This window comes from Tupaia chinensis, unplaced genomic scaffold (assembly GCF_000334495.1).
Source record: "Tupaia chinensis unplaced genomic scaffold, TupChi_1.0 Scaffold000359_1, whole genome shotgun sequence".
In the NCBI taxonomy this organism is placed as follows: domain Eukaryota; kingdom Metazoa; phylum Chordata; class Mammalia; order Scandentia; family Tupaiidae; genus Tupaia; species Tupaia belangeri.
The window spans coordinates 832,895-857,371 of record NW_006159855.1 but is presented as its reverse complement, the minus strand read 5'-3'; the positions used below and the strand labels follow the sequence as shown (position 1 = coordinate 857,371).

The 24,477-nt window shown below is 39.7% G+C and overlaps 1 protein-coding gene, 1 non-coding gene and 1 pseudogene across 2 annotated transcripts in view; 2 read left to right on the top strand and 1 right to left on the bottom strand.

Moving 5' to 3' along the window:
• The window catches only part of FANCI (FA complementation group I), an 86,243-nt gene that overhangs the window by 25,887 nt on the left and 35,879 nt on the right, over positions 1-24,477 (bottom strand). Inside the window, exons 9-20 of the mRNA XM_006152788.2 lie at positions 24,279-24,364; positions 22,382-22,508; positions 18,721-18,813; positions 16,968-17,104; positions 14,960-15,140; positions 12,083-12,170; positions 9,538-9,668; positions 7,874-7,944; positions 7,381-7,495; positions 6,352-6,474; positions 2,575-2,643; positions 242-343 (exon numbers count right to left, since the gene is read on the bottom strand). Coding sequence (XP_006152850.1) covers positions 242-343; positions 2,575-2,643; positions 6,352-6,474; positions 7,381-7,495; positions 7,874-7,944; positions 9,538-9,668; positions 12,083-12,170; positions 14,960-15,140; positions 16,968-17,104; positions 18,721-18,813; positions 22,382-22,508; positions 24,279-24,364 — 1,323 coding nt within the window. The remainder of the gene's footprint in view (positions 1-241; positions 344-2,574; positions 2,644-6,351; positions 6,475-7,380; positions 7,496-7,873; positions 7,945-9,537; positions 9,669-12,082; positions 12,171-14,959; positions 15,141-16,967; positions 17,105-18,720; positions 18,814-22,381; positions 22,509-24,278; positions 24,365-24,477) is intronic.
• Positions 5,447-5,824, top strand: LOC114008587 (NADH dehydrogenase [ubiquinone] 1 beta subcomplex subunit 6 pseudogene; annotated as a pseudogene).
• Positions 18,244-18,350, top strand: LOC114008600 (U6 spliceosomal RNA). Its single transcript, XR_003550117.1, has one exon. It is a non-coding gene; the product is annotated as a U6 spliceosomal RNA (small nuclear RNA).

The following is a 24,477-nucleotide window of genomic DNA, read 5'->3' as shown; positions in this document are numbered from 1 at the left end:
GAAACTAGTGAATGCCTTAATTTAGTAAAGGTTAATATGGAGATACCCTAACAATAGATCCAAGGTGATACCAGGTCAGAAATGGTAAGCAGGGAAGATCTAGAGTAAAACCTGAATAGAAAAACCAGAATAGAGTTTACAAAGAAAAACAAAACAAAACAAAGAAAGGTTATCTCTTTATGAAGATCAACCCTACCCTTAACTGTAAAAATAATGATTATAGGAGGAATAAAACTCTCACCAGTGGTTCTTGTAGAGAGACCTGATCTCCTTGGGTCAGAAAACAAGCTTCTAATTTCAGAGGAGGCAGTATATCAGATTTTGGTTCATAGAACTGCTTTAACTGTATAAAGAAAATGGAGGACATTACGGCTCATGTCGTTCCCTTCTGTAACTTATCATATGCTCCCTTTAATGGCACCTTACTGAACCCCGAAGAACAACATGTTAGAATCTGTATTGCTCTGGCTTGCCCACATCCCTTGCCCTTGATTTGGGCATGGAACTGATGAGGGTCGTCTTTCTACTCCAACTTTATCATACTCCCTCATACCAATCCCTAAACTTACATGGGCAATAAGCATTTTTAGCATAGCTTGGTGATTAAGAATAAAGATTCTAGGGGCTGACGGGTAGCATGGTGGTTAAGGCTCTGGACTCCTACATGGCCGACCATGGTTTGAGTCCTGGACCTAGCCACTTGCTTTCTCACTATACCTCCTCCCTCCCCCGTCTTTCTCTGGTCAAATTCAAAAATAATAAATAAAACTAAATAAATCTTAAAAAAAAAAAAGAGAGAGAACAAAGACTCCAAAATCCTAGTGTCAGCACTTATTGATTTTGATAAAGATACCCATACCTTGGGGCTGCATCTGAAAAATGGGAGGTAATATCAATATAAACATGTAAAGCTGTGTAAGAATTAAACATGACAATATGTGAAGTGCTTCAAATATTACTTCAATATAGAGCTGAAACAAAAAAGTTAGCTTTTTCTTCTTTTTTAAAAGGGATGCTTCCACCACCCTCCCTGCCCCTTGATCCCCAATAAGTTAGCTATTATTTATCTTCTTTTAGTTTTGAAGTCTGCAGTATTTTACTGTTAGGTATATTAACCTGAGTTGAGAAGCATTGCTTTGAACAGAATTTTCCATTCCTGTTTAATGTGTAGAAGTATTGGGTTGTTTAGAAATACGTGATGTATTTTTTTCTAAGTAAAAATGCATCATGACTTTTCTGACAACCCAGTAAGATGGGTTTATCATCACAGTTTGAAAGATATAGTATAGATAACAGCATGTAAATTTTATATAGGATCAGGCCAATGCTCCATGAAAAGCCTTTCTTTTTCTTTATTCGTGATAGAGCATGTGCATATACACATGTGAGTGAGAGGGGCCGGGGAAAAGAGGGAGAAAGAGAGATAATGACGAACATCCACGGGTTCTGGTCATGCCACAATCCCATTCTTCCAGTCCTCTGGCCAATCAGGTCTTGGGCACTTGTACACATGCTTGGTGTGCTTCAGGCTAACCAGGTAGGGATTTAAACAGTGGTTACCAGGTGAGATACGGCTTTTCTTGGGCAGTTCATTACCACCGAGCCAACCCACAGTAAAAGCCTTTTGCTGGACAGCACAGAACCTTTCAATCATTTCTACATTTCTGAGACCTTAATTTCAAATGGAGCTTCTTCAGCAAAATTAAAACAAAGAAAGAACAGTAAGAAAACAAATGCTCCTATGTCTAGCAAAATAAGAGACACGAGAGAAACCCTCTTGGTAGAGAACATAAATATTTCATGGCATGCAAACTGTTCTTAGTTACAAAAAAAAAAAAAAAAGAATCAAGTTAACACCTAATGAATAAATGTCCTTAAGAGAGTCAAAGATTTTTATACTAGACATTCTCCATTTGAATTCTCTTGATGTTTCTTTGAAATATTTCATGAGTTGAGAAGTACAGATTCTCAAGTATGTCACCCAGATTTAAAAGATGTCAACATCAGGACCAGCAGTTGGCGTAACGGCTATGTCACTGGACTCCCATGTAGTTGACCAGGGTTCGACTCCTGGACTAGGTGGCTTGAACTCACGCTGGGCATGTGTGTGTGCGTACCCAAGATCCCGAGAGGAGAATGGAAGAGAAGGGATTGTGGTTTGGCCATCCCTTGTGGGAGGTGATTTCTCGCTTTCTATCTCTGTCTCTCTTTCTGGCGAGTGCCCACACCCTATAGCAACCCCCACCCCGCAAAAAAAGGTCAGTATTTCACTGTCCAGATCTTTTTTAGAAATGAAAAATGAGCATATATGTTGCTGATAGCTGCCTTTGTACAAATGGTTCTTCCCAATGTTTCTGTGACTTAGGATGCAGAGTGTTAACTCAGGGATAACTGCTAGCTGACGGCAATATGACAGGCAAGAGATCACTGGCTAAAACCACCCAGAATACCACGACGTACCACAGGCACATTCACAGTGTACCAGTGTCCTAGTTGGACGTGGGCTGCAAAACATCAATCACATCTCAGCGTCTCAATATCTCATTTCCCTATATCCATAAAACTGTATTTTACCTGTAACAGCAGAGTCTGCATGATTGAGCTAGCCAGCTGAGAGTTCCTTCGGAGAACATCATAAAATCCCTAAGGGGAATCAAACAGAGAACAAATAAGCTCTTTAACAGATACTAGTGATTTGGACAATCCTAACTTCAAAATATCATTTATCTTATTCTTGTTCTTTTATAAAGATGGAGAACACATTTGCTAGAGAGAGAGAATTCACAAAATTTAGATTATTTATATAAAGAGATCTGATCACTGAGAACTGGATTAACAATCTGACTAATCCTCAGAATTTATAAGTGCTGGGTCACTGTGACTTTGCAGTACTCTGCCACTCCACAGTCAGGGAATGTCCCAGGCCTCTATTCTTTTCTCTCGTTTTATATTAGCAGCCTTCCCTTTTAGGGTATTTCTCTTAAATCCTAAGACCCTATTCTGGCAGGGGCCTGTCCCATACCTGGGAGGAAGGAAGGCTGCAGAGAAGCCAAGAAGGTTCGATAGGTCGTGTGCTTCCTCAATGGCTGTTAGCATTAGATAATATCCCTTTTAATAACTGCTTAACATCAATCAATTTCTCCACAGCTGTCCATGCCTCAATCATGCTTCTGCACTTAGGTCTCTATAAAAACCTCCAGAGTTCAGAGAGCCTCTACATAGCTGAACACAAGGAGGCTTGCTGGGAAGTAAACACAAATACATTCCAAGTTGAGAGGCTGGTGCACCCCAAATCTACAAGGACAGAAGTTTCTGCACTCACAGCTTTTCCAGACCTGGCTGTAAGCATTTCATCTAGTTATATTTGTACCCCAGCTAGCTGTATGTTTGTATCCTTGAAAAATATCCTTTACAGCGCCAGCTCCATGGCACAGCAGTACATGTTACTCTAGAGAAGCTTGATCCCACATGGCAAATGTGGTTTATTTCTCAGCCTGGTCTGCCTGAAACATGCTGGGCACATGCATGCATGCCCAAAAGTCTGATAGGCTGAAATATTGGAGAAGGGAGACCGTGGTGTTACCACATCTTGTGGAGGGTACTCATCTTCCTCTCCTACTTTCTCTCACATGTATGCTTACAAAAACTCGTGAACAGGGGCCACCAGGTGGCATGATTGTTAGGGGCACTGGACCGACCATGGTTAGAGTCTCGGACCTGGTGGCTTGCTTTTTCACTTTCCCCTTTTCTCTCACTCTGCCCCTCTCTGGTCAAATTAAAATATATAAAGTTAAAAAAAAAATTCTTAAAGAAAAAACAAAAAAACCTCATGAACAAAGAAAAACAATATTTTTAATAAACTGTCAAACTTAAATGTTCCCCTCAGTTGTGAGCTGCTCTATCAAATTAATTAATCCTGAAGAAGGAGTCATGAGAACTCCAACTTATACCTGGTCGGTCAGAAGTTCCAGAGGCCTAGACACGTGACTGATGTCTGAAATGGAAGGCAGTCTTGGGATAAAGACCTCAACCAGTACCTGATGCTATCTATAGGTACACAGATAGCATCAGAATGAACTGATTCAGAGGACTAGCTAGTGCCCCCTGCAGAACTGATTGCTTGTTTCCAGGTAGGGAGAAATCCGTAAACATTTTGGGATGTGACATGTGTTTATAAAAGGAGAAATTGAGTTTTTGTTTTCCCTACTTGGGCATATAAGTCTTCACAAAGTACATAAAAATGGGTATAACAAAAAAAAAAAAAAAAAAAAAAAAAAAAAAAAAAAAATTTAAAAACAAAAAAAGAGGTAAAAAAAAAAAAAAAAAAAAAAAAAAAAAAAAAAGCATGATCTCAAAAAAACTTTCTATAAAAACAAAAGGGACCAGCACATGGCATAATGGTTATGTTGCTGGACTCCCATATAGTGGACTGCAGTTCAAGTACCAGACCTGGAGGTTTAAAACTCATGCCAGGCACGTATATGCGCAAAATCCCAAGAGAAGAATGGAGAAGGGATTGCAGTGTAAACATCCCCCAGGGAAGGATTTCTCAATTTCTATCTCTCTGGTGAGCACACATACCCTATAGTAAAAATCTAAAAAATAAATAAATAAAATGAAAACTAAGCAAAAAGAAAAATCAAAACCCAAAACTAAGTGAAATGTTTTGAAAGGAAGACTTAATAAAAAGTAAGATTCAGGACCAGCAGTTGGCGTAATGGCTATGTTGCTGGACTCCCATGTAGTAGATTCTGGTTTGAGTGTGGGACTCAGTGGCTTAAACTCACGCCGGTCTCGTGTGTGTGCGTGCCCAAGATTGTGAGAGGAGAATGGAGAAGGGATTATGGCATGGCATCCCCCCTGGGTGGTGATTTCTCACTTTCTGTCTCTTTCTTTTTTCTTTTTAATTATTTATTTTTATTTATTCATTCATTTATTCTAATTTGATCAGAGAGACACAGACAGAGAGAGAGAGAGGGAGGGAAAGTGAGAAGGCAAGCCACCAGGTCTAGGACTTGAACCATGGTCGGCCATGTGGGAGTGTCCAGCGCCTTAACCACCACGCCACCTGCTGGTCCCCTCTTTGTCTTTGTCTTTTTCTGGAGAGCACATGCACCCTACAGCAAAAACCTCTCAAAAAAAGAAAGAAAGAAAGATTGATTTTAGGAGGGACCAACAGATGGTGTAATGGTTATGTTGCTAGACTCCCACATAGTTGGCCATGGTTTGAGTCCTGGCTTAAATTCACACCGGGCGCATGTGTGTGCCCAAGATCCCAAGAGGAGAAGGGATTATGATGTGGCCATTCTCCCTGGGTGGCGATTTCTCACTTTCTGTCTCTCCATCTCTCCCTGTCTTTCTGGTGAGGGCACACACCCTATAGCAAAAACCTCTCCAAAAGAAAAAAAAAGTAAGATTCTAAAACCAAGTTCTGGGGGCTGTTGACATGTTGTGGTACTTCCTGGATGAGAAACTTTGGTTGCAGCAGCTGTGGGAGCTTACAAGATCACGGCTAAAAGACTAGGAGCTGAGCCCTCAGTAGCTGCTTCCTCCACTGGCTGTGGCCTTTGGAGGAATTTTGGAATAAGATTTTTGAAAAATAGGATCCGCCTCCCCACCCCGAACATGGTCTATATAACAACCTGACACTATCTTTGCTGTTACTCACATGCTTTTATCTGCCTAGATTATTCATTATTACCTCAAGTATCACGAGAATACAAAATCACATGTCGTTGAAAAGTCCAGAATATTCCCAGGTGATACAATTCGGGTGACTGGAGAAATCCCACTAATGAAAGAATTTCCTGATCAACATCACTGAAGATTACTTCATTTCAAAAGTCTATGAGCCCAAGTTTGTTCCTACATTACCACAGTATGAAAGATATTCTTGAAAAGTAATTTTAATAAAGCTTAGTCTCAAAAAAATAAATGAATAAAACCAAGTTCTAATGAATTAGGAGTAAAACAATTGCAAAAAGTAGGGGGAAAATGGAATTCCACCAGAAAGATTTCTGTGCAAAGATTATACCTGATGGCATAATGTTTATGTCGCTGGACTCCCACGTAGTTGACTGTGGTTCAAGTCCCCAGACTTAGTAAATTAAAACTCGTGCCAGATGCATGTGCGTGCATGCCCAAGATCCCAAAAGGGGAATGGAAAAGAAGAGATTGTGGTGTGGCCACCCTGCCTGGGAGGGGTTGGGGAGAGTAGATTTCTTGCTTTCTGTCTCTCTATCTCGCTAGTGAATGCAAAAACCCGCAGCAAAGATCTCCCTCTAGAAAAGATTTAAAAATTATTAAAATGTGTGTGAGGAGACTGGTATATCCCTTACACTTCTGACTTACCTCATAGAGCATGAGTCGAACATCAGACTGCTGGCTTAAGCATCTCTTCAAACTATCCATGATCTCAAGGCAAAACGTTTCATTGGCAACAGAATTGTAACGGCTATGGACATCCACATACACCTGAAAGGAAGAGAAGCCAGGCCATGTTTTATCTTACCAAGATAAAACATTTCGTCAGATTATAAGGTTTAATAGATGTGAATATGCATAATAAATAAACTGACTGGCTTGTTTTAAAAAGGAAAATAAGGGCCAGTTGGTGGCTAAGGTGACTGGATCCAATATGGTCAACTGTGTGGTTCAAGCCATGGACACAGCCTGAAAACAAACCAAATGCAAGCATGCCCAAAGTCCCAAAAGGAGGGAGAGTTAAGGGATTATGGTATGTGACCATTCCTTAGAAGAAGTGCTTTCTCTCTCTCCCTCTCTCTAATGAGGGCAAATACCCTCTGGCAAATTAAAAACAAAAACAGAGATAACAGTATCTAGCTTCATAGGATGAATATGACAAATAAAATAAGAATAAAAAACATTTAAGCAGTGTCTAGCACAGTGTGGTCCAACAGAAATATGACCTCCAAGTCCAAGCTACTTATGTAATTAATTTTTTTTAGTAGCCGCACTAAAAAAGTAAAAATAGGTGAAGTCAATGTTATTTAACTTAACATAATCTAAAATATCATCTCAACATGTAATCGATATAAAAAATTGAGTTTTGGTAATATTCTCTTATTTCACATGAAATCTTCAAAACCCTACATGAATTCTACCTACAGCACAACGGAATCTAGAGTAGCCACATTTCAATCAAGTGTTCAACAGCCACACTCAGGCTACCATACTACAACAGATAGCACAGTCTAGGATACAGCAACTTTGCTCTCAGTAAGTGCTGGCCAATACCAACATGATCATCAGACTCAGTTCTGGGATCATTCTTATAACCATAACAGAAATAAAATCGCTTGCGTATCACTGACTTCTGTATCGATGCACATATTTTCAGTTAGTGTGAACAGGTCTTACCTGACTGACACCAATAGACTGACTGCACTGAGAGGATGCCAGGCTGCCTAAAACCTTGAAGTTTTTCAGGAGTAACAAAAACCCAGCCACTGCAGATTTTCGGGCATCAAGCTGGCTAGCTCAGGAATAGAGAAGTTAACAAACAGGATTAATTTCATAGAAGCACACTTCTGGATAAGAAGAATATAGCCAGTTCTTTACAGAGAAGGAATATACATACACAACAAAGCGTGGAGCAAAACAAAGTATATTTATATATTCAAAATAATGTAACAGCTTTAGCTGTCCAAAGCAACTACCAATACAGGAATTCAGCTGACCTTTTTCACTACATACTTAACCCATGACACTACCTGTGCTTTTTCTATCTTGCTCTCAGTCGTTATTCTTATTCGGGGAATGAGAACAGGTATTACAGGGAGACGGCAGGGATGACACCTACCTTCAACATAAGAAGGCATCACCTCCTATTATCTCAAGGGATGCTACATACCTGGCAAACATGGCTTTCCGAAGCACAAGTATCAAGGAGTCTCTCATTGACATGCTGACTTTGAGAAGAGGCTGAGAGAAGAATCAGTGGTTAAAAAACGAGCAAGTCTGCCCATTAGCCTTAGCTCATTTCTACCTAATCCTATTTATTACCTATTGGATTTTACAAGGAACTTCTCAGGGCCAGCAGGGCGTGTGAGGTTAAGGTACTGGAGCCCACGTGGTCAATGGTACGGTTCAAATCCTGGGCTCAGGTGGCTTGTAAATGATGCTGGGCATGTGTATGGACATTCCCCATCCCCCAAAAATATAAACATAAATATATAAATACACACACACAGAGAAAAAGACGACACAAGTTCTTCCTGAGCTGCCCAGGCTGGCCTCAAATTTGTGATTCTTCTGCCTCAACTTCCTGAGTAGCTCGGAAAACAGGTGTACACTAGTGTCCAACTTACATAGGAACTTTGGTTTGGTGGTTTTTGTGTACACACACACGTGTATGTATACACACGTATGTTTGGTGGTTATTATTAAGGCAGCAGTATACTATGAAACACTAATAATTAAAACTGGTTGTGACTGCCTCTGTAAACCTGTCACACTCAATCCCTTTTATTTTGTAGTCTTTTTTGCTATGAGGTATGTGCTTTTTGGAGACTGGGTGAGGGAAAAGTGAGAAACTGCCCCAGGAGAATGGCTATGCCTCAATCCCTTTTCCTCCATTTTACTTTAAGGATTTGGGGCATGTATGCACATGTGCCTGTTTTTCTTTTCTTTCTTTTTTTTTTAAGAGAGAGATTTTTGCTATATGGAGTCTGTGCGCTTGCTGGAGGAGGGGGAGAGGAAGAGAGAGAGAGAGAAATCATCCCCCTGAGGGGATGGCCACACTGCAATCCCTTCTCCTTCATTCTTCTCTTAGAATCTTGGGCACACACGCACATGCACCTGGTGTGAGGTTTAAAACCATCGGGTCCAGGACTTGAACCATGGTCAACTACATGGGAGTCAAATGATGTAACCATTACATCATTTACATTACACCATTTCTTGGTCCCCTTTTTAAAAAACAAAACAGAGAGAGAGAGAGAGAGAGAGAGAGAGAGAGAGAGAGATTTTTGCTATAGGGTGTGTGTGCTTGTCAGAGAGACAGAAAGCAAGAAATTACCTCTTGGGATTTTAGGCACATACACACCATGTTCCTGGTATGAGTTTTAAACTACAGGGTCCAAGACTCGAACTGTGGTTAACTATGTGGGAATTCAGAGATGTAACCATCATGCTATCTTCTGGTCCTGCATCTGGCATGTTTTTCAAGCTGCCAGATCTGGGATGTGAATCACGCAGTTGGTCATGTGGGATCCAGTGCCTTAACTGCCACACTACCTTCTGGCCCCGCTCCATAATTTTCTACAAGACTTTTGACTACTTCACAAAATGAAAAAAATGAGTCAAGGGAGAGAGAACAGTGCTATAAAGAGGCACTAAACTTGGAAAACAGTCTGGTTCTTAGGAAATAACTCTCACCCTTTTAATCCAAAGTGCTATATTTCAGACTCAAGGAGAACAGGATTTCTCAGATCCGCACATATAGTAAGAAATGCATCAGACTTCTATTAGAGAATTAAACTTCAGTTTGGCAAGCTACTTTGGAGTCAGACTTACCTGCACTGCCTTAAGCAGCCCCTGGACAGTCGCAAGAGGCAGAAAGGACAAATAGTCAAAAGTTTCTGTGACTTTAGAAGAACAACTCTGAAGAACTAAGGGGGAATATATGATGATATTTGAAAGTAGGTCTGAAAAACAAAATCTATAATTAGTTGCCTTGAACAACATATTTGAAATCACAGGAAAATAAATCACAGGGAGAAGAAATAGCAAAAGGTCTACATTCCTATCTCAAATAAATCACATTTCTACTGATCCTCTATACTTTGTCTCCAGCCAATGTAACCAGGATACTTTCGGCTTCTGTCATAGTACAAGCCTACAAAAATGAACGGTCCAAAAGAGAGAAACCCATCAGGCCAGCAGGTGGCACAGTGGTTAAGGTGCGAGACTCCCACCCAGCTTAGCTGACTGTTTTGAGTCCGAGACCTGGCGGCTTGCTTTCTCACTTTCCCTCTCTCTCTCTAGTCAAATTAAAAATAACAACAATAAATAATTTTAAAAAAAGAATTATCCTGACTGTATATTTTATTTTGACCAGAGAGGGAAAGGGGGAGGGGAGGGAGAGGGAGAGAAAGCTGCCAAACTACAGTCAGCCATGTGGGAGTCCACCACCCTTCACCATGCCACCCACCAGCCCCTGTAACACATACACACAATTTACTATTTTTAGATTTGGCCAGAGATGGGGGCAGGAGGGCACGGGGAGGTGAGAAAGCAATCCACTAGATCTCGGACTCAAAACATGGTCAGTCATGTAGGAGTCCAGCACCTTCACCATGCCACCTATTGGCCCCATAATACAAAGTTTTACTTCAAACTCAAGGGAATAGCATATATATTTATAAAAAAGTGCACTGGACTTAACAGCTCCATTCTGGTAAGTTACTTAAGAGCCAGAAGACTCATCTGCACTGCCTTAAGCAGCCCTAGTACAATTGAAAGGGACAAAAAAGTGACTAGTCTGTGACTTTAGAACAACAATTCTAAGAACTATTAGAATGTCTAAAATTAACGACCAACCATATCAAGTACTGGTGACAATGGGAAGCAACTGGAAACACTGCCAATAGAAACATAAAATAGTACAACTGCTTTGAAAAACAATTCAGCAGTTTCTTAAACTATTAAAACATAGCTACTATAGAAAACACCCAGGGGACCAGCAGGTAGCACAGTGGTTAAGGTGCTGGACACTCCCAGATGGCTGACCACAGTTCAAGTCCTGGACCTGGTGGCTTGCTTTCTCACTTTCGCTCTCTCTCTTTCTCTGTCTCTCTCTGGTCAAATTAAAACAAATAAATGAATAAATAAAATTTAAAAAAAATACACCCAGTCTACTACTAGGTGATTTTTTAAGAGAAACGATGCAGAAATCCACACAATGATGTGTATACATGAATGCTCATGGTAGCTTTATTTGTAACAGCCAAACACTGAAAACAGCCTAAGGATAGAGGCACCAGGAAACCTTTGAAACAGATACATTCGACTTGACTGTGGTGATGGTACACATGTCAGAAGTCATACTGTAATGCCTTAAGTAAGTGGAGATTACTGTACCTCAAAGCTGTAAAGGAAGGTGGGGAAAAGTAGAATAAAAGAAATATAATCATAGGCGGGATAAGAGGCGGAGAATTACAGTTATCAAAGAAGTTATGAAAAAGTTTTAGGGGAGTTTTAAACTCCCTGGGTGTTGACTAATACAGAAAAATTAAGAAAACTGGTGATGAGGGGCCAGCAGGTGGTATGGCAGTTAAGGTGCTAAATCCCACATGGCCAACTCGTCCTGAACCCAGTGGACTGAAAAACATGCTGGGCATGTGTGTGTGCCCAAAATTCCAAGAGAATAGAGAAGGGATTGTGGCATGGCTATCCCCACGGAGAGGTGATTCCCCACTCTCTTTCTAGTGAGCTCATGTGTCCTTAGGTAAAAAAAAAGCACCCTAAAAATAAAAAAGGCAGGTGAAGTTGTGGTTAAAGTGTAGGACTCCCACATGGTCAGACCGCGGTTCAAGTCTCAGACCTGGCAGCTTGCTTTCTTGAGTTCTCACTCTTGTTCTTTCTGTCTCTCTCTTGTGAATGCATGTGCCCCAGAGAAAATTAAAATAAAATAAGTAATTCTTAAACAACAACAAAACTGGTCATGAAAAAAGGCCAGTGAATTTAGATAGTAAGAGATATAAATTAAATACAACAAACTCGGAAGTCACCAAAGAAGAAAGTTTGTTAAGTCAAAAGGTCAGGAGTTAAGAGACCAGAAATTTAGCAAGGAGCAGCATAAGGACAGCACTTACTTGAGAACTTCTGAAAGTAAAGAGAGCGCATTTACATAAAATGCAAGTTTTACCCGTTAGTTAAACACTCCCAACTAAATTAACAGCTCCCTTCTTGACAACCATGGATGACCGTAAGTTATGTTTTATTGGCACCATAACCAAAGACACTACATGAAACTTTTATCGTTAAAAAACTTTTTCCAGGACCAAATCCTTCTGACACTTAAATGAAAATATTCCTAAGAACTTCAATCATTCAATACCTAAGAAATGACTGATGGGAGAGGATGTTCTGGTAACAACCCTGTTGAGGACTTGCTCCAGAATTTCTTGTCTGATCATCTCATGGATCTAGAAAGAATAGAACCAATACAGTATTGTTGAGTGACCTCAGCTTGGAAGGGTGCTAATCCGTGTTATGCAGTATGAAGCAGTGTGGGTATGAGTAAAAGTTTTATTTCACAGACAAATCAGAATTTGATGTGAATCATTCGTAAAGATATTTACTCAACTCTCCCCTCGTTCTATGCTCAGATAACTTATTAGCAGAGTATATATCATGTTTATTAACCTAAAAGTACAGATCATATGAAAGTATTGCTACATATAAGGACCAGCATCAAAACAGGAATAATTCTACATAGATAACCATTACATGCCAAATCTATCTGTATTTGACAGAACACAAAACTTTTATTCTAAAAATTAAAATTTAAAAGCCCATGAAAATTTCTGGAAACCTAAAAAATCTTACAGAAGTATAGCAGTTGTCCAAAGAGCTATTCTGAATTTTTGCTTGAATTTTAGTTAGAATTCTTACTTGATTACTCTAAGGAGTGAGCTAATTTCTTTCAGACCTCAGATTGTGATTTAGTAGCAATTTATATGCTCTATTGATGCCTTGATAAAGCCAACATCTATATCAAATCAAATGGAACCTCACTAGTTTTAAGAAAGTATTTAAAAAAACCTATTATGTTTTTAAACTATTACTGTTAAGAATAGCTATTTGTAACGTTAAATACACTTAAAATTCTCAAGGATTACTCTATGGCATTTACTTCATAGTTCTGGATAGAGCATTACATTTACATTTAGGTTAGCCTCCAAATAACATGTTTTGGCAGATATTTTTCTCATGTAGCTACAATGAACAACTGAATGCCACGAAGTTGACTTAGAGGAATCACTAGCAAAGTTCTTTAGCTTCAATTATTAACCAACTTTTTTTATTTAAAAGGAAATGAACTTTTGAAAGTCACTTCAAAAGATTGAGATCATAGTCATAGTTTGGTAACGTTACATAAAAGTAAATCATCCATTTGGGTTCTTCAAGATCAATCAATCAATAAGCATGATTCTTCAAGGTTAATGTGTTATAATGACCTACAAAACTATTTCTTGTCTAAGGGAATAGCATTAAAACAAAACCCAGGAATGATTTACTGCTAAAACAAGTAGAAGAAATAAAACACTTGAAGAAAATATGAGAAAGGAGGTTTTCTACTAAACTGGCTATGTAATGTTTCAGTATCACCTCATTCTCTGTCATACACACTCTGCCAAACTGCTACACACTCAAATGTCCTTGTCCTCTCAAACTCCCAAGCTGAAATCTTACCTTTCTTATAATGCCATTTAAATGAAGTTAGGGAATATTTGCCAAACTACAACCTCACCTTAAATGTTTCCAACAGGATGTCAGCTCCCAGCTTACAGGCATGCTGGTTTGGCATTCTAGAAGGACCTGAGCTAGTTTCCATAGTTTTCCCATCAAGAATCTTCTTTGGTCCATATGAGTCCATTAAAATGAAGCCAAATTCAACCAAGCCCTGAGTAACATGATCCCAACTATGAACACTGTAAGGAAACAAAACTTAGATTACATGGGGAATCCAACTCTCAATGTGCTGCAGGTCAGCCCCACAGCTCCCTTCTCTTCCTTCTCCAAGGTCCCACAGGACTCCCAGTTTATGCCGAGAAGCAAGCAACAAAGAGACCCGCCTCTAGATAGGATCTACAAGTAAAGGAACTTAAGCCTGAAAGGAGAGGTGCACTGTGTTAACCAGATACTGTACGCTCAGACAAACTAATGGAAAATATCAAGACAACCAATCATCACCAAATACAAGAAAAAATTAACATCTTAAAAAAAATTTAAAAAATGGGAACCAGCAGTTAGCGTAATGGCTATGTCACTAGACTCCCACATAGTTGACCGCGGTTCGCATCCCGGACTCGGTGGCTTCAAACTCACGCCGGGTGCGTGTGCGTGCGTGCCCAAGATCCCGAGAGGAGAATGGAGGAGAAGGGATTGCGGCGTGACCATCCCCCCAGGGGGTGATTTCTCACTTTCTGTCTCTATGTCTCTCTCTGTCTGTCTGGCAAGCGCACGCGCCCTATAGCGAAAATCTCTCCTATTTAAAAAAACCTATTATGTTTTTAAACTATTACTGTTAAGAATAGCTATTTGTAACGTTAAATACACTTAAAATTCTCAAGGATTACTCTATGGCATTTACTTCATAGTTCTGGATAGAGCATTACATTTACATTTAGGTTAGCCTCCAAATAACATGTTTTGGCAGATATTTTTCTCATGTAGCTACAATGAACAACTGAATGCCACGAAGTTGACTTAGAGGAATCACTAGCAAAGTTCTTTAGCTTCAATTATTAACCAACTTTTTTTATTTAAAAGGAAATGAACTTTTGAAAGTCACTTCAAAAGATTGAGATCATAGTCATAGTTTGGTAACGTTACATAAAAGTAAATCATCCATTTGGGTTCTTCAAGATCAATCAATCAATAAGCATGATTCTTCAAGGTTAATGTGTTATAATGACCTACAAAACTATTTCTTGTCTAAGGGAATAGCATTAAAACAAAACCCAGGAATGATTTACTGCTAAAACAAGTAGAAGAAATAAAACACTTGAAGAAAATATGAGAAAGGAGGTTTTCTACTAAACTGGCTATGTAATGTTTCAGTATCACCTCATTCTCTGTCATACACACTCTGCCAAACTGCTACACACTCAAATGTCCTTGTCCTCTCAAACTCCCAAGCTGAAATCTTACCTTTCTTATAATGCCATTTAAATGAAGTTAGGGAATATTTGCCAAACTACAACCTCACCTTAAATGTTTCCAACAGGATGTCAGCTCCCAGCTTACAGGCATGCTGGTTTGGCATTCTAGAAGGACCTGAGCTAGTTTCCATAGTTTTCCCATCAAGAATCTTCTTTGGTCCATATGAGTCCATTAAAATGAAGCCAAATTCAACCAAGCCCTGAGTAACATGATCCCAACTATGAACACTGTAAGGAAACAAAACTTAGATTACATGGGGAATCCAACTCTCAATGTGCTGCAGGTCAGCCCCACACCTCCCTTATCTTCCTTCTCCAAGGTCCCACAGGACTCCCAGTTTATGCCGAGAAGCAAGCAACAAAGAGACCCGCCTCTAGATAGGATCTACAAGTAAAGGAACTTAAGCCTGAAAGGAGAGGTGCACTGTGTTAACCAGATACTGTACGCTCAGACAAACTAATGGAAAATATCAAGACAACCAATCATCACCAAATACAAGAAAAAATTAACATCTTAAAAAAAATTTAAAAAATGGGAACCAGCAGTTAGCGTAATGGCTATGTCACTAGACTCCCACATAGTTGACCGCGGTTCGCATCCCGGACTCGGTGGCTTCAAACTCACGCCGGGTGCGTGTGCGTGCGTGCCCAAGATCCCGAGAGGAGAATGGAGGAGAAGGGATTGCGGCGTGACCATCCCCCCAGGGGGTGATTTCTCACTTTCTGTCTCTATGTCTCTCTCTGTCTGTCTGGCAAGCGCACGCGCCCTATAGCGAAAATCTCTCCCCAGTAGATGGTATGGTGATTAAAGCACCGGACACGGTGCCGGACACGCTTTAACCACCACGCCACCTGCTAGTCCCTCCAGTACATTTTTTAATTGTAACTATTATCAAATGTGCACAGCATAATATACATATCCTTGACTTACTATACACTGTCAGCATACTTTAAAAAACCAAACAATAACCTGCAAAGATGTACATCGAATATATGTAAACCAGAAATCATAAGAAAAATTCAACTCCAACTATCAGCCCCAAACTTCAATGGTCAAAGTAATAAAACTCTAAATGTTTTTTATTTATTAAAAAAAAAAAAAGAAAGAAAACTTGGCCAGCAGATGGCATGGTTAAGGCACTAGGGCTGGCTTTGCAGTCTCAGTCCTAGATCCACTAACTTGAAAATCAGATGGGGCACCTGTGCATGCATGCCCCCAAATCCTAACACTGGAGGAGGAAGATCTGCAGCATGACTATCCCCCTGAGGGGGGTGGGGTGATTTCTCACTTTCTTCCTCTCTGTGTCTCTCAGGCAAAAGCACATGCTCCATAGCAAAACACTGAACGAAAACCAGAAAGAACATAGGTGTAATACCATGGGAGTACCTACTTCAATTTTGTGTTCTTGCTATCAGGGTGGCTAGGAAATTAGGCCCTGAGATTCAAGGGTTTTTCCATATGGAAAAAGTTTGCTTGACCAAATTTTTTTTTACTTTTTAGATTGATGTAATTTATCATTACTATTATTTTTCTAAATTATTTTATTTATTTATTATTGTTCGCATGAGTTTTGCCAGAGAAAGACAGAGAGAGGGAAAGTGAGAAAGCAAGCCACCAGGTCTGGGACTCAAACCGTGGTCGGCCATGTGGGAATTCCAGCGCCTTAACCACCACGCCACCTGCTGGCCCTCATTACTGTTATTTTTAAGTTCGCTACAGGGCACATGTGCTCAACAGAGGGAGGAAGAGATGGAATGTAGGGGTGAGAAACAAGCTGCCAGGTCCTAGACTTGAACCATGGTCAGCCATGTGGGAGTCCAGCATCTCAATCACCACAGCACCTGCTGGCCCACTGCTGATCAAGAACAGTGTGGACCTATGTGTATTATAATAGCATTGCTGTTAGCAGGATTAAACCTTGATATCTGTTGAATTCACATTACCATTATCATGTTTTTTTTTTTTTCTGATGGGTCTGAAGTACAGTGTCTATCACATTGTATTTTGAACACTAAATACTTTATATTTAATTTGAACATAGCTCACCAACTCACCTATTCTTTACCACATCCAAGATCATGGTTGAAACACAAGATCTCTGAGGGACTAGATTCTGAAGAAATTTTGATCCTTGGAGGAGCTGAAGATCCTTAAAGCTTTTCATAACTGAACTCTTTAAAAGATCAAACACCTAATACAATAAGAGAAATAGGAGTATGAAACAAAAATTATAGCTCATGCAATGTACCTTAACTTGGTAAGTGTTCTGTCAAGCTGCCACTCACCAGTATCCCTAAAATAACTAAAGCAAGAAAAAGGGCTAAAAGCAATACAAGATATTTTTACTCACAACATGGAAACACATTAAGAAAAAAAAAAGGATAAAGGATTTTGTATTTCCACTCCTGCAACTAACCTGTTCTTATTCATTTCAACTTCAATCAGGGATGATTTTTTTAAAAAGGTACAACATAGTGCAGGCAGGTGGCATGGTGGTTAAGGTGCTAGACTCCCACAAGGCAACCATGGTTGCCTGGACCTGGCAGCTTGCTTTCTCACTTTCCCTTTCTCTGTCTCTCTCTGGTCAAATTTTAAAAATAACAACAACTGGGACCAGCAGTTGTCGTAATGGCTATGCTGCTGTACTCCCATGCAGTTGACCGCGGTTCAAGTCCTAGACCCAGCTTAAACTCAAGCCGGGTGTCTGTGCGTGTGTGCTCAAGATCCCGAGAGGAGATTCAAGGAGAAGGGAATGCGGCGTGGCCATCCACCCTGGAGGGGTGATTTCTTGCTTTCTGTCTATCTCTCTGGTGAGTGCATGTGCCCTACAGCAAAAACTTTTCCTAAATAAATAAATAAATAAGAAATAATTCTTTAAAAAAAGAAAAAAACTATGACATAATAAATATGCTGAATATCCAGCTAATTAATCTTTCCATTCTTATTCCTACCTCATCACCTGGCTCACCGTATGTTAGAAAACAGGTACAGGATCAGCAAGTGGCATGGTTGTTAAGGCACTAGACATGCCCGCATGGCTAACAGTTTGAGTCCTGAACCTGGTGGCTTGCTTGCTCGTTCTTTAACTCTAGTCAAAATAAAATAAATGAATGGGGCCAGCAGGTGGCATGACAGTTAAGGGCGCTGGACTCCCACATGGCCAGCCCAACTGTGGTTCAAGTCCCAGACTGGGTGGTTTGCTTTCTTATTTTCTCCCTATCTGTCCCTCTCTTATCAAATTGAAAAATAAAGTTAAATAAAATAATTCTTCAAAAAAATTAAAATGAAAAAATAAAATTCTTAAAAATATTTTTTAAAAATATTGAGAGAGTGCTCGCTTTGGCAGCACATATACTAAAATTGGAACGATACAGAGAAGATTAGCATGGCCCCTGCGCAAGGATGACACGCAAATTCGTGAAGCGTTCCATATTTTTCAGCAGGTGGCGTGGTGGCTCAGGTGCTGGACTTCCCAGATGACCAACCATGGTTCAAGTCTCAGACCTGGCAGCTTGCCTTCTCACTTTCCCCCTCTCTCTGGTGAACTCATGTGAAAGAATAATAATGATAATACATAAAATAAATAATGTTTTAAAAAAAATATATTGAGAGAGATATAAAAGAAGTACCTGAAGTCATCCTCCAGCAGCCCCCAAGAACCTACATGCTTTATAATAGCTTTGCTGTTAGCAGGATGTGAATGGAATTATTTAGAAATGGATAATATCAATATCAATACAGATTCATAGGGACCCTCTCTTATCATCCCCAAAAGAAACCAAAATGTCATTAAAAAAAAAAAAATACCTGTTCCTCAAATCTTTGTATTCTTGTTACAGAGAGAAGAAGAGCAATGCTGAAGGGACATAAATTATTACTGGAATCTCCTTGCTGTCTTGCCTAGAAGAGAAGAACCAAATAGGAGTCACTACTTAACACTATAAAAGAATAACATACCATACTTAAAAACAGGTCCTTGAATGGATAGGACACCTAAATGTAAGAGCTAAAATTAAAACCTTTTAGAAGAAAACACAGAAAATCCAAGACCTTGATGTAGGTAGGTAACATTTTTATGGGCAATACTAAAAGCCTAATTTATTAAAAAAATTGATAAAACCAGATCCCCAACAAAATGTTAAACTTTTGTGCTTCAAAAGATATCATTAAGGGGAGAAAAAAAAAAAAAAAGATACCATCAAGAAAATAAAGACAAGTCACAAACTGGGGGAAACATTTCTTTATAAAAGATACTCTCTCTCCAAGTCATGATCATCTTGCCTCGTCTGCCCAGCAGCTATGATGACAGGGGCACGCCACCATCCCCAAGACTTAGATTGGGCCAGGAGTCAAACCTGGGCCTCCCATGTGGCCTCGGGCTTCAGAGTATGGCATCTTACCAGTGCACACCACCAGAGCTAAATCTATTTGTACACATCTGATAAAGAACCTGTACAGAGGGGCTGGCAAGTGGCATAGTTATGGCACTAGTCTCCCACATGGCCAACCGCAGTTCAAGTCCTGGACTGGGAGCCTTGCTTTCTTTATTTCTCTCTCTCTGGTTAAAAAAAATAATAGTAATGATCAATAAAAATTAAGTCACCCTAAAAAAATTTAAGCTCAAGTGAGTCAGCAACTATATATATGCGTGTATACACTATACATAGTATATAGTATACATATGCTATATGCACTATATATATGTATGTATATACAAAGAACCTATACAGAAAATATCCAAAGAATATCCAAACTATCCAAAGAATTCTTTCACAGCAATCAGAAGACAAATAAAAAAATGGTCAGGCCAGCCCATAGTGTGGTGGTTAAGGCAGCTCAACTCCATAGGGCCGACTATGCAGTTTGGAGTCCTGGATGCAGAAGCTGGAAAAAACATCCCAGATGCATTTTCACGCATGCCCAAAATCCTGAAAGGAGGAACAAATGGAGGAGAAGGGATTGAGGCATGACTGTTCTCCATGGGAGATGGGGTGCTTCCTCACTTTCCTTCTCTCTCTACAGAAACCACATATGCCCTCTGGCAAAATTTAAAAAAGAAAAAAGAAAAAAGGCTAAAGACTTGAATGAACAGACATTTCACCAAAGAACATATTAGAACAGTTACTGAGTACATGTGAAAACTATTATGTGAAACTATTGTGATGAAAATGAAAACTATTATGTGAAAGATCATTGGGGAAAAAAGATTTTTACAGGATCTTAAATCATGATCCCACTGATTATTTTCTGATTATAAAGAGATACATATATCTTTACAAATGAAGAAAACCGATGGTCATTATGTTATCTATATAATTTAGCATCACTGGTTGGACAGCCCAATATTACACATCTCCTGATGTAGAGCACACAACACTGGCTAACAAACTAGTCTGTCAGTCACATCCAGCCTATCACCTGCTTTTATACAGAGTGAGCTAAGACTGGTTTTTACGTTTTTTTAATGGTTCTTTATGTCAAAACATGTGAAAATCGAAATTCAGTATCAGTGTCTGTAACAAAGCTTTACTGGAACATAGCCCACTTATTTATGTATTGTCTATGGCTGTCTTCTTGCTACAATGGTAGAACTATGTAGTTATGACAGAGATGACATGGCCTGCAAAGTCCAGTAAAATATTTAGTATCAGGGCCAGCAGCTAGCATGGTGGTTTAAGGCACTGGACTCCCACATGGACTACCACAGTTTGAAGCCTGGACCCAGCAGATTGAGAATCATGCTGAGTACAGGCATGTTCCTGTCCAAAACCCCAAGGAGAGTGTGGAAGAGAAGGGACAGTAGTGGGCCATCTTCCCTGGGGGTGATTTCTCACCTTCCCTCTCTCTCTGCAAGTGCACATGTCCTTTGGCAAAAAAAACAAAACAAAACAAAAACCAGTATCTGATCCTCTCAGAAAGTTTGCTGAACCTTGTAAAAATAAAGTATACAACATCCCTTTGAAGTATTCATGCCAAAAGTGTTTGAGTTTACTCATGAGGAAACAATCAGATAAATCCAACAATGTGGGACATTATACAAGACAACTGGGCTGAATGCTTCAAAAAATCTAAAGATACTAGAAAAAACATAATAACCAAAGACAACACATGAAGCCTGATTAGATTCTGGGGCAAGAGAAAAACATTAGCTATAAAATGAATATTGAAGGTTCATCTTTTCCCTTCATTAGAATATTTAAGAAGAGGAGGACCAGCAGATGAAATGGTTACATCACTGACTCCCACATGGTTGGTGGTGGTTCTAGTCCAGGAGCTGGAAGCTTGTAACTCGGGCTGGGCATGAGTGTATTTGTGCCCAATAGGAGAATGGAGGAGAAAGGATTGTGGCGTGGCCATCTTTCCAGGGGGTGAGTTCTCACTTTCTGTCTCTGTGTCCTATAGCAAAAATCTTTATTTTTATTTAAAAAAAAAAAAGGGGGGGGGTGTGTGGGCAGCTGGTGGCATGGTGGTTGAGGCACCTGGACTCCGACGTGGCTAACTGCAATTTGAATCCTGAAACTGGCAGCTTGCTTTCTTACTTTCTCTCCTTATCACTCTTCAATCAGGTTAAAAATAATATTAATGGGACCAGCAGATGGCGTGGTGTTTAAGATGCTGGACACTCCCACATGGCCAACCACGGTTCAAGTCTGGGACCTGGTGGCTTGCTTTCTCATTTTCTCGCTCTCTCTCATCAAATAAAAATAATGAAAGAATGAATAAAATTAAAAATAATTCTTTAAAAAAATTAAATAAAATTTAATAAATATATAGCAGTTGGCCTATTGGTTGTCACTGGACTCCCACATGGTTGTCCAGGTTCAAGTCCTGACCCAGTGGCTTGAAACTCACATCAGGTGTGTATGCATGTGTGCCTGAAATCCTAGGGGAGAAGCGGAGAAGGGATTGTGGGATGGCCGTGCTCTCTAGGGGGTGTTTTCTCACTTTCTGTCTCTTGTCTCTGGCAAGCACACATGCTCTAAAGCAAATTAAAAGAAAGAATATTTACTTATTTGCTCAGTTCTACAATACACTCCAAATAGTTTTAAATAGTTTATTATAAACACTAAATCAAAGTAAAGTTTAAGATTTTTTATTTCTGTTTTAAATTTACCAGAGAGTGCATATGCTCACCAGAGAGAGAAATAGGGAGAGAGGGAGAGGGAAAAGCATCCCCCAATGGGGAGTGGTCATGCTGCAGTCCCTTCTCCATTTCTTCATCCTGTTGAGATTTTGGGCATGCACACATATGCTCCTGACATCTTAAAAAAAAAAAAAAAAAAAAAAAGAGAAGAAAGGAAAAGAAATATAAATTTAATATTTCTTAAAAAAAAAAAAAGAAAGAAAGAAAGAAAGAAAGAAAGGAGATCCTTTAAATCTAGGGCTTACTAACTGGTATAATCAAGGGTTAATTTCAACCACTCTCATTTCATAGAGACCCAGGATCATCTTAAGAGCTTGGTACTACCTTTAAGTGTTTCAGAAGTTCTCTGCCCAGTTCACAGTCCAATTTGATGGCAAACACAATGTGCAGAATAACAGTGCCTTCCACATGACGAAGTTCACCTGATGGAACAGTAACAAGGTCCAGTAGCCTAAAAGGTTTAATAGGAAGGTATGAACTGTAGTTTGAGTAGAGACAAGTGCAACAAACAAGCAGACCAACTCAAACTGAACTCGGGTCACTGGAGACAGAAATAGGTAGAATTTCTACTGCCCCGTTCTCTGCCACTTTTTGCAAGAAAATTCTTGAAAGCATGGTCTGTAGTCATCATTCGTGCTTATCTCATATTCTCTTCCCAATCCAACTCACTCAGGCTTCTGTCCTCTCCCTAGCCTGCTCTCTCTGTCATTTACTATTCTGCAAGGGTCATAAATGACCCCCATATTGCCAAGTCAACAAAGTCCCATTGTAATGTCTCAGCAGATTCCACATAGTTAAGCATTTGTTTCTTGAAACACTTTCTCTTAGTTTTCAGGACACTGTCACTGGCCTCTTCTCAAATTTTTTTTGGGGGGTAGGGACGCTGGCTCACTATCCTCAACTGCTTGACCTTTAAATGGTGGACAGCTCAGTCTTGTGTTTCTTTCTCTTCATGCTTTCCCCCTAAGTAATCTCACCTAGTCTCATGGCTTTAGTTTCTTCCAGTTTTTATCTCCAGATGGCACCTCTCTCCAATACCACTGTAACTGCTTAACACCTCCTTACAGAAGGATAATATGTATCTTGAACATAATGTGGTCAAAACAGCTCATTTTTTCCTAAACGTGTTTCTGTCAGCTTTCTATAAGTCAGACAAATGGCCACCTTCTGATCAAATGATCAAGTCAAATAACTAGGAGTAATCATAGATAAGGAGGTGACACTAGGGTTTACAGAATGAGTTCTGCAGCGTAACTCTGACTCTTGGCTTCCACATTCATAAGGCATCCAGAGGCAAAATAGAGCTGTTGAGCTTTAAAGTGCTTAGAACAGCAGCATCTGGCACCTGCACAGGCATGCATACTGTGCACTGCCTTCGTACTAGTAACTATTCTCCTATCTAAGAGTGATCATCTTCCTGATTTATATACCATGGCTTTTGTCAGTCCAGTTTCAGTTAGAAGGTGCTATTTTAAGTGAAGTCTGAGTGATAAGAGCCACAATATGTAGATCCGATAGAAGGACATTATAATGTTTTTTTGTCATACAACCCATTTGAATTATCCACACAGCACATTTCACTATATATTTTTTTATTTATTATATTCTTTTCCCACTACAGTGTAAGTTCCATGAGAAATGGGACCTTGTCTGACTAGTTCATCACTATACCCTCAAGGTGAAAAAGTTCCTGGCAGAGAGTAGCCATTTTTTTTTTTTTGGAGAGATTTTCACTGTAGGGCGCGTGCGCTCGCCAGACAGACAGAGAGAGACATAGAGACAGAAAGCGAGAAATCACCCCCCAGGGGGGATGGTCACGCCGCAATCCCTTCTCCTCCATTCTCCTCTCGGGATCTTGGGCACGCACGCACACGCGCCCGGCGTGAGTTTTAAGCCACCGGGTCCGGGACACGAACCGCGGTCGACTACGTGGGAGTCCAGCGACATAGCCATTACGCTAACTGCTGGTTCCCAAGAGAGTAGCCATTTAATAAATAAATTTTAAATCTGCCTCTTACAAGACAATTACTGCTATTTTTCTGGAAAAGTACAAATGAAAGCACTAGAGGCGGCATTATTCTCTAACTTTATTACTGCGTAGTTAGCTGAGGTTTAGGGAAGTTCTATGATAAAGTGAAGGTAGAGGGGAAAGAAAATATAATATAGTAAAATACACAGCAAGTTCAATTTGTAGAAATGTATTTATTTCTCTGTTACTCACTCATCACCACTCTGCTCCTCGCTGTGCTGCTTATCTAAGTCATTGAAGAAGGATATGATTCCTTCCAGAACACTTTTTCTGTTTCCCTGAAAAAGATACAAAATAGGTAAGGTCTTCCAATAAAAGGGTAAAATAACTAAGTTGAATTTAAAGTACTTTTCAGCTTAATGGATTCTCAAGGAGAGATTTAAGTAAAGAA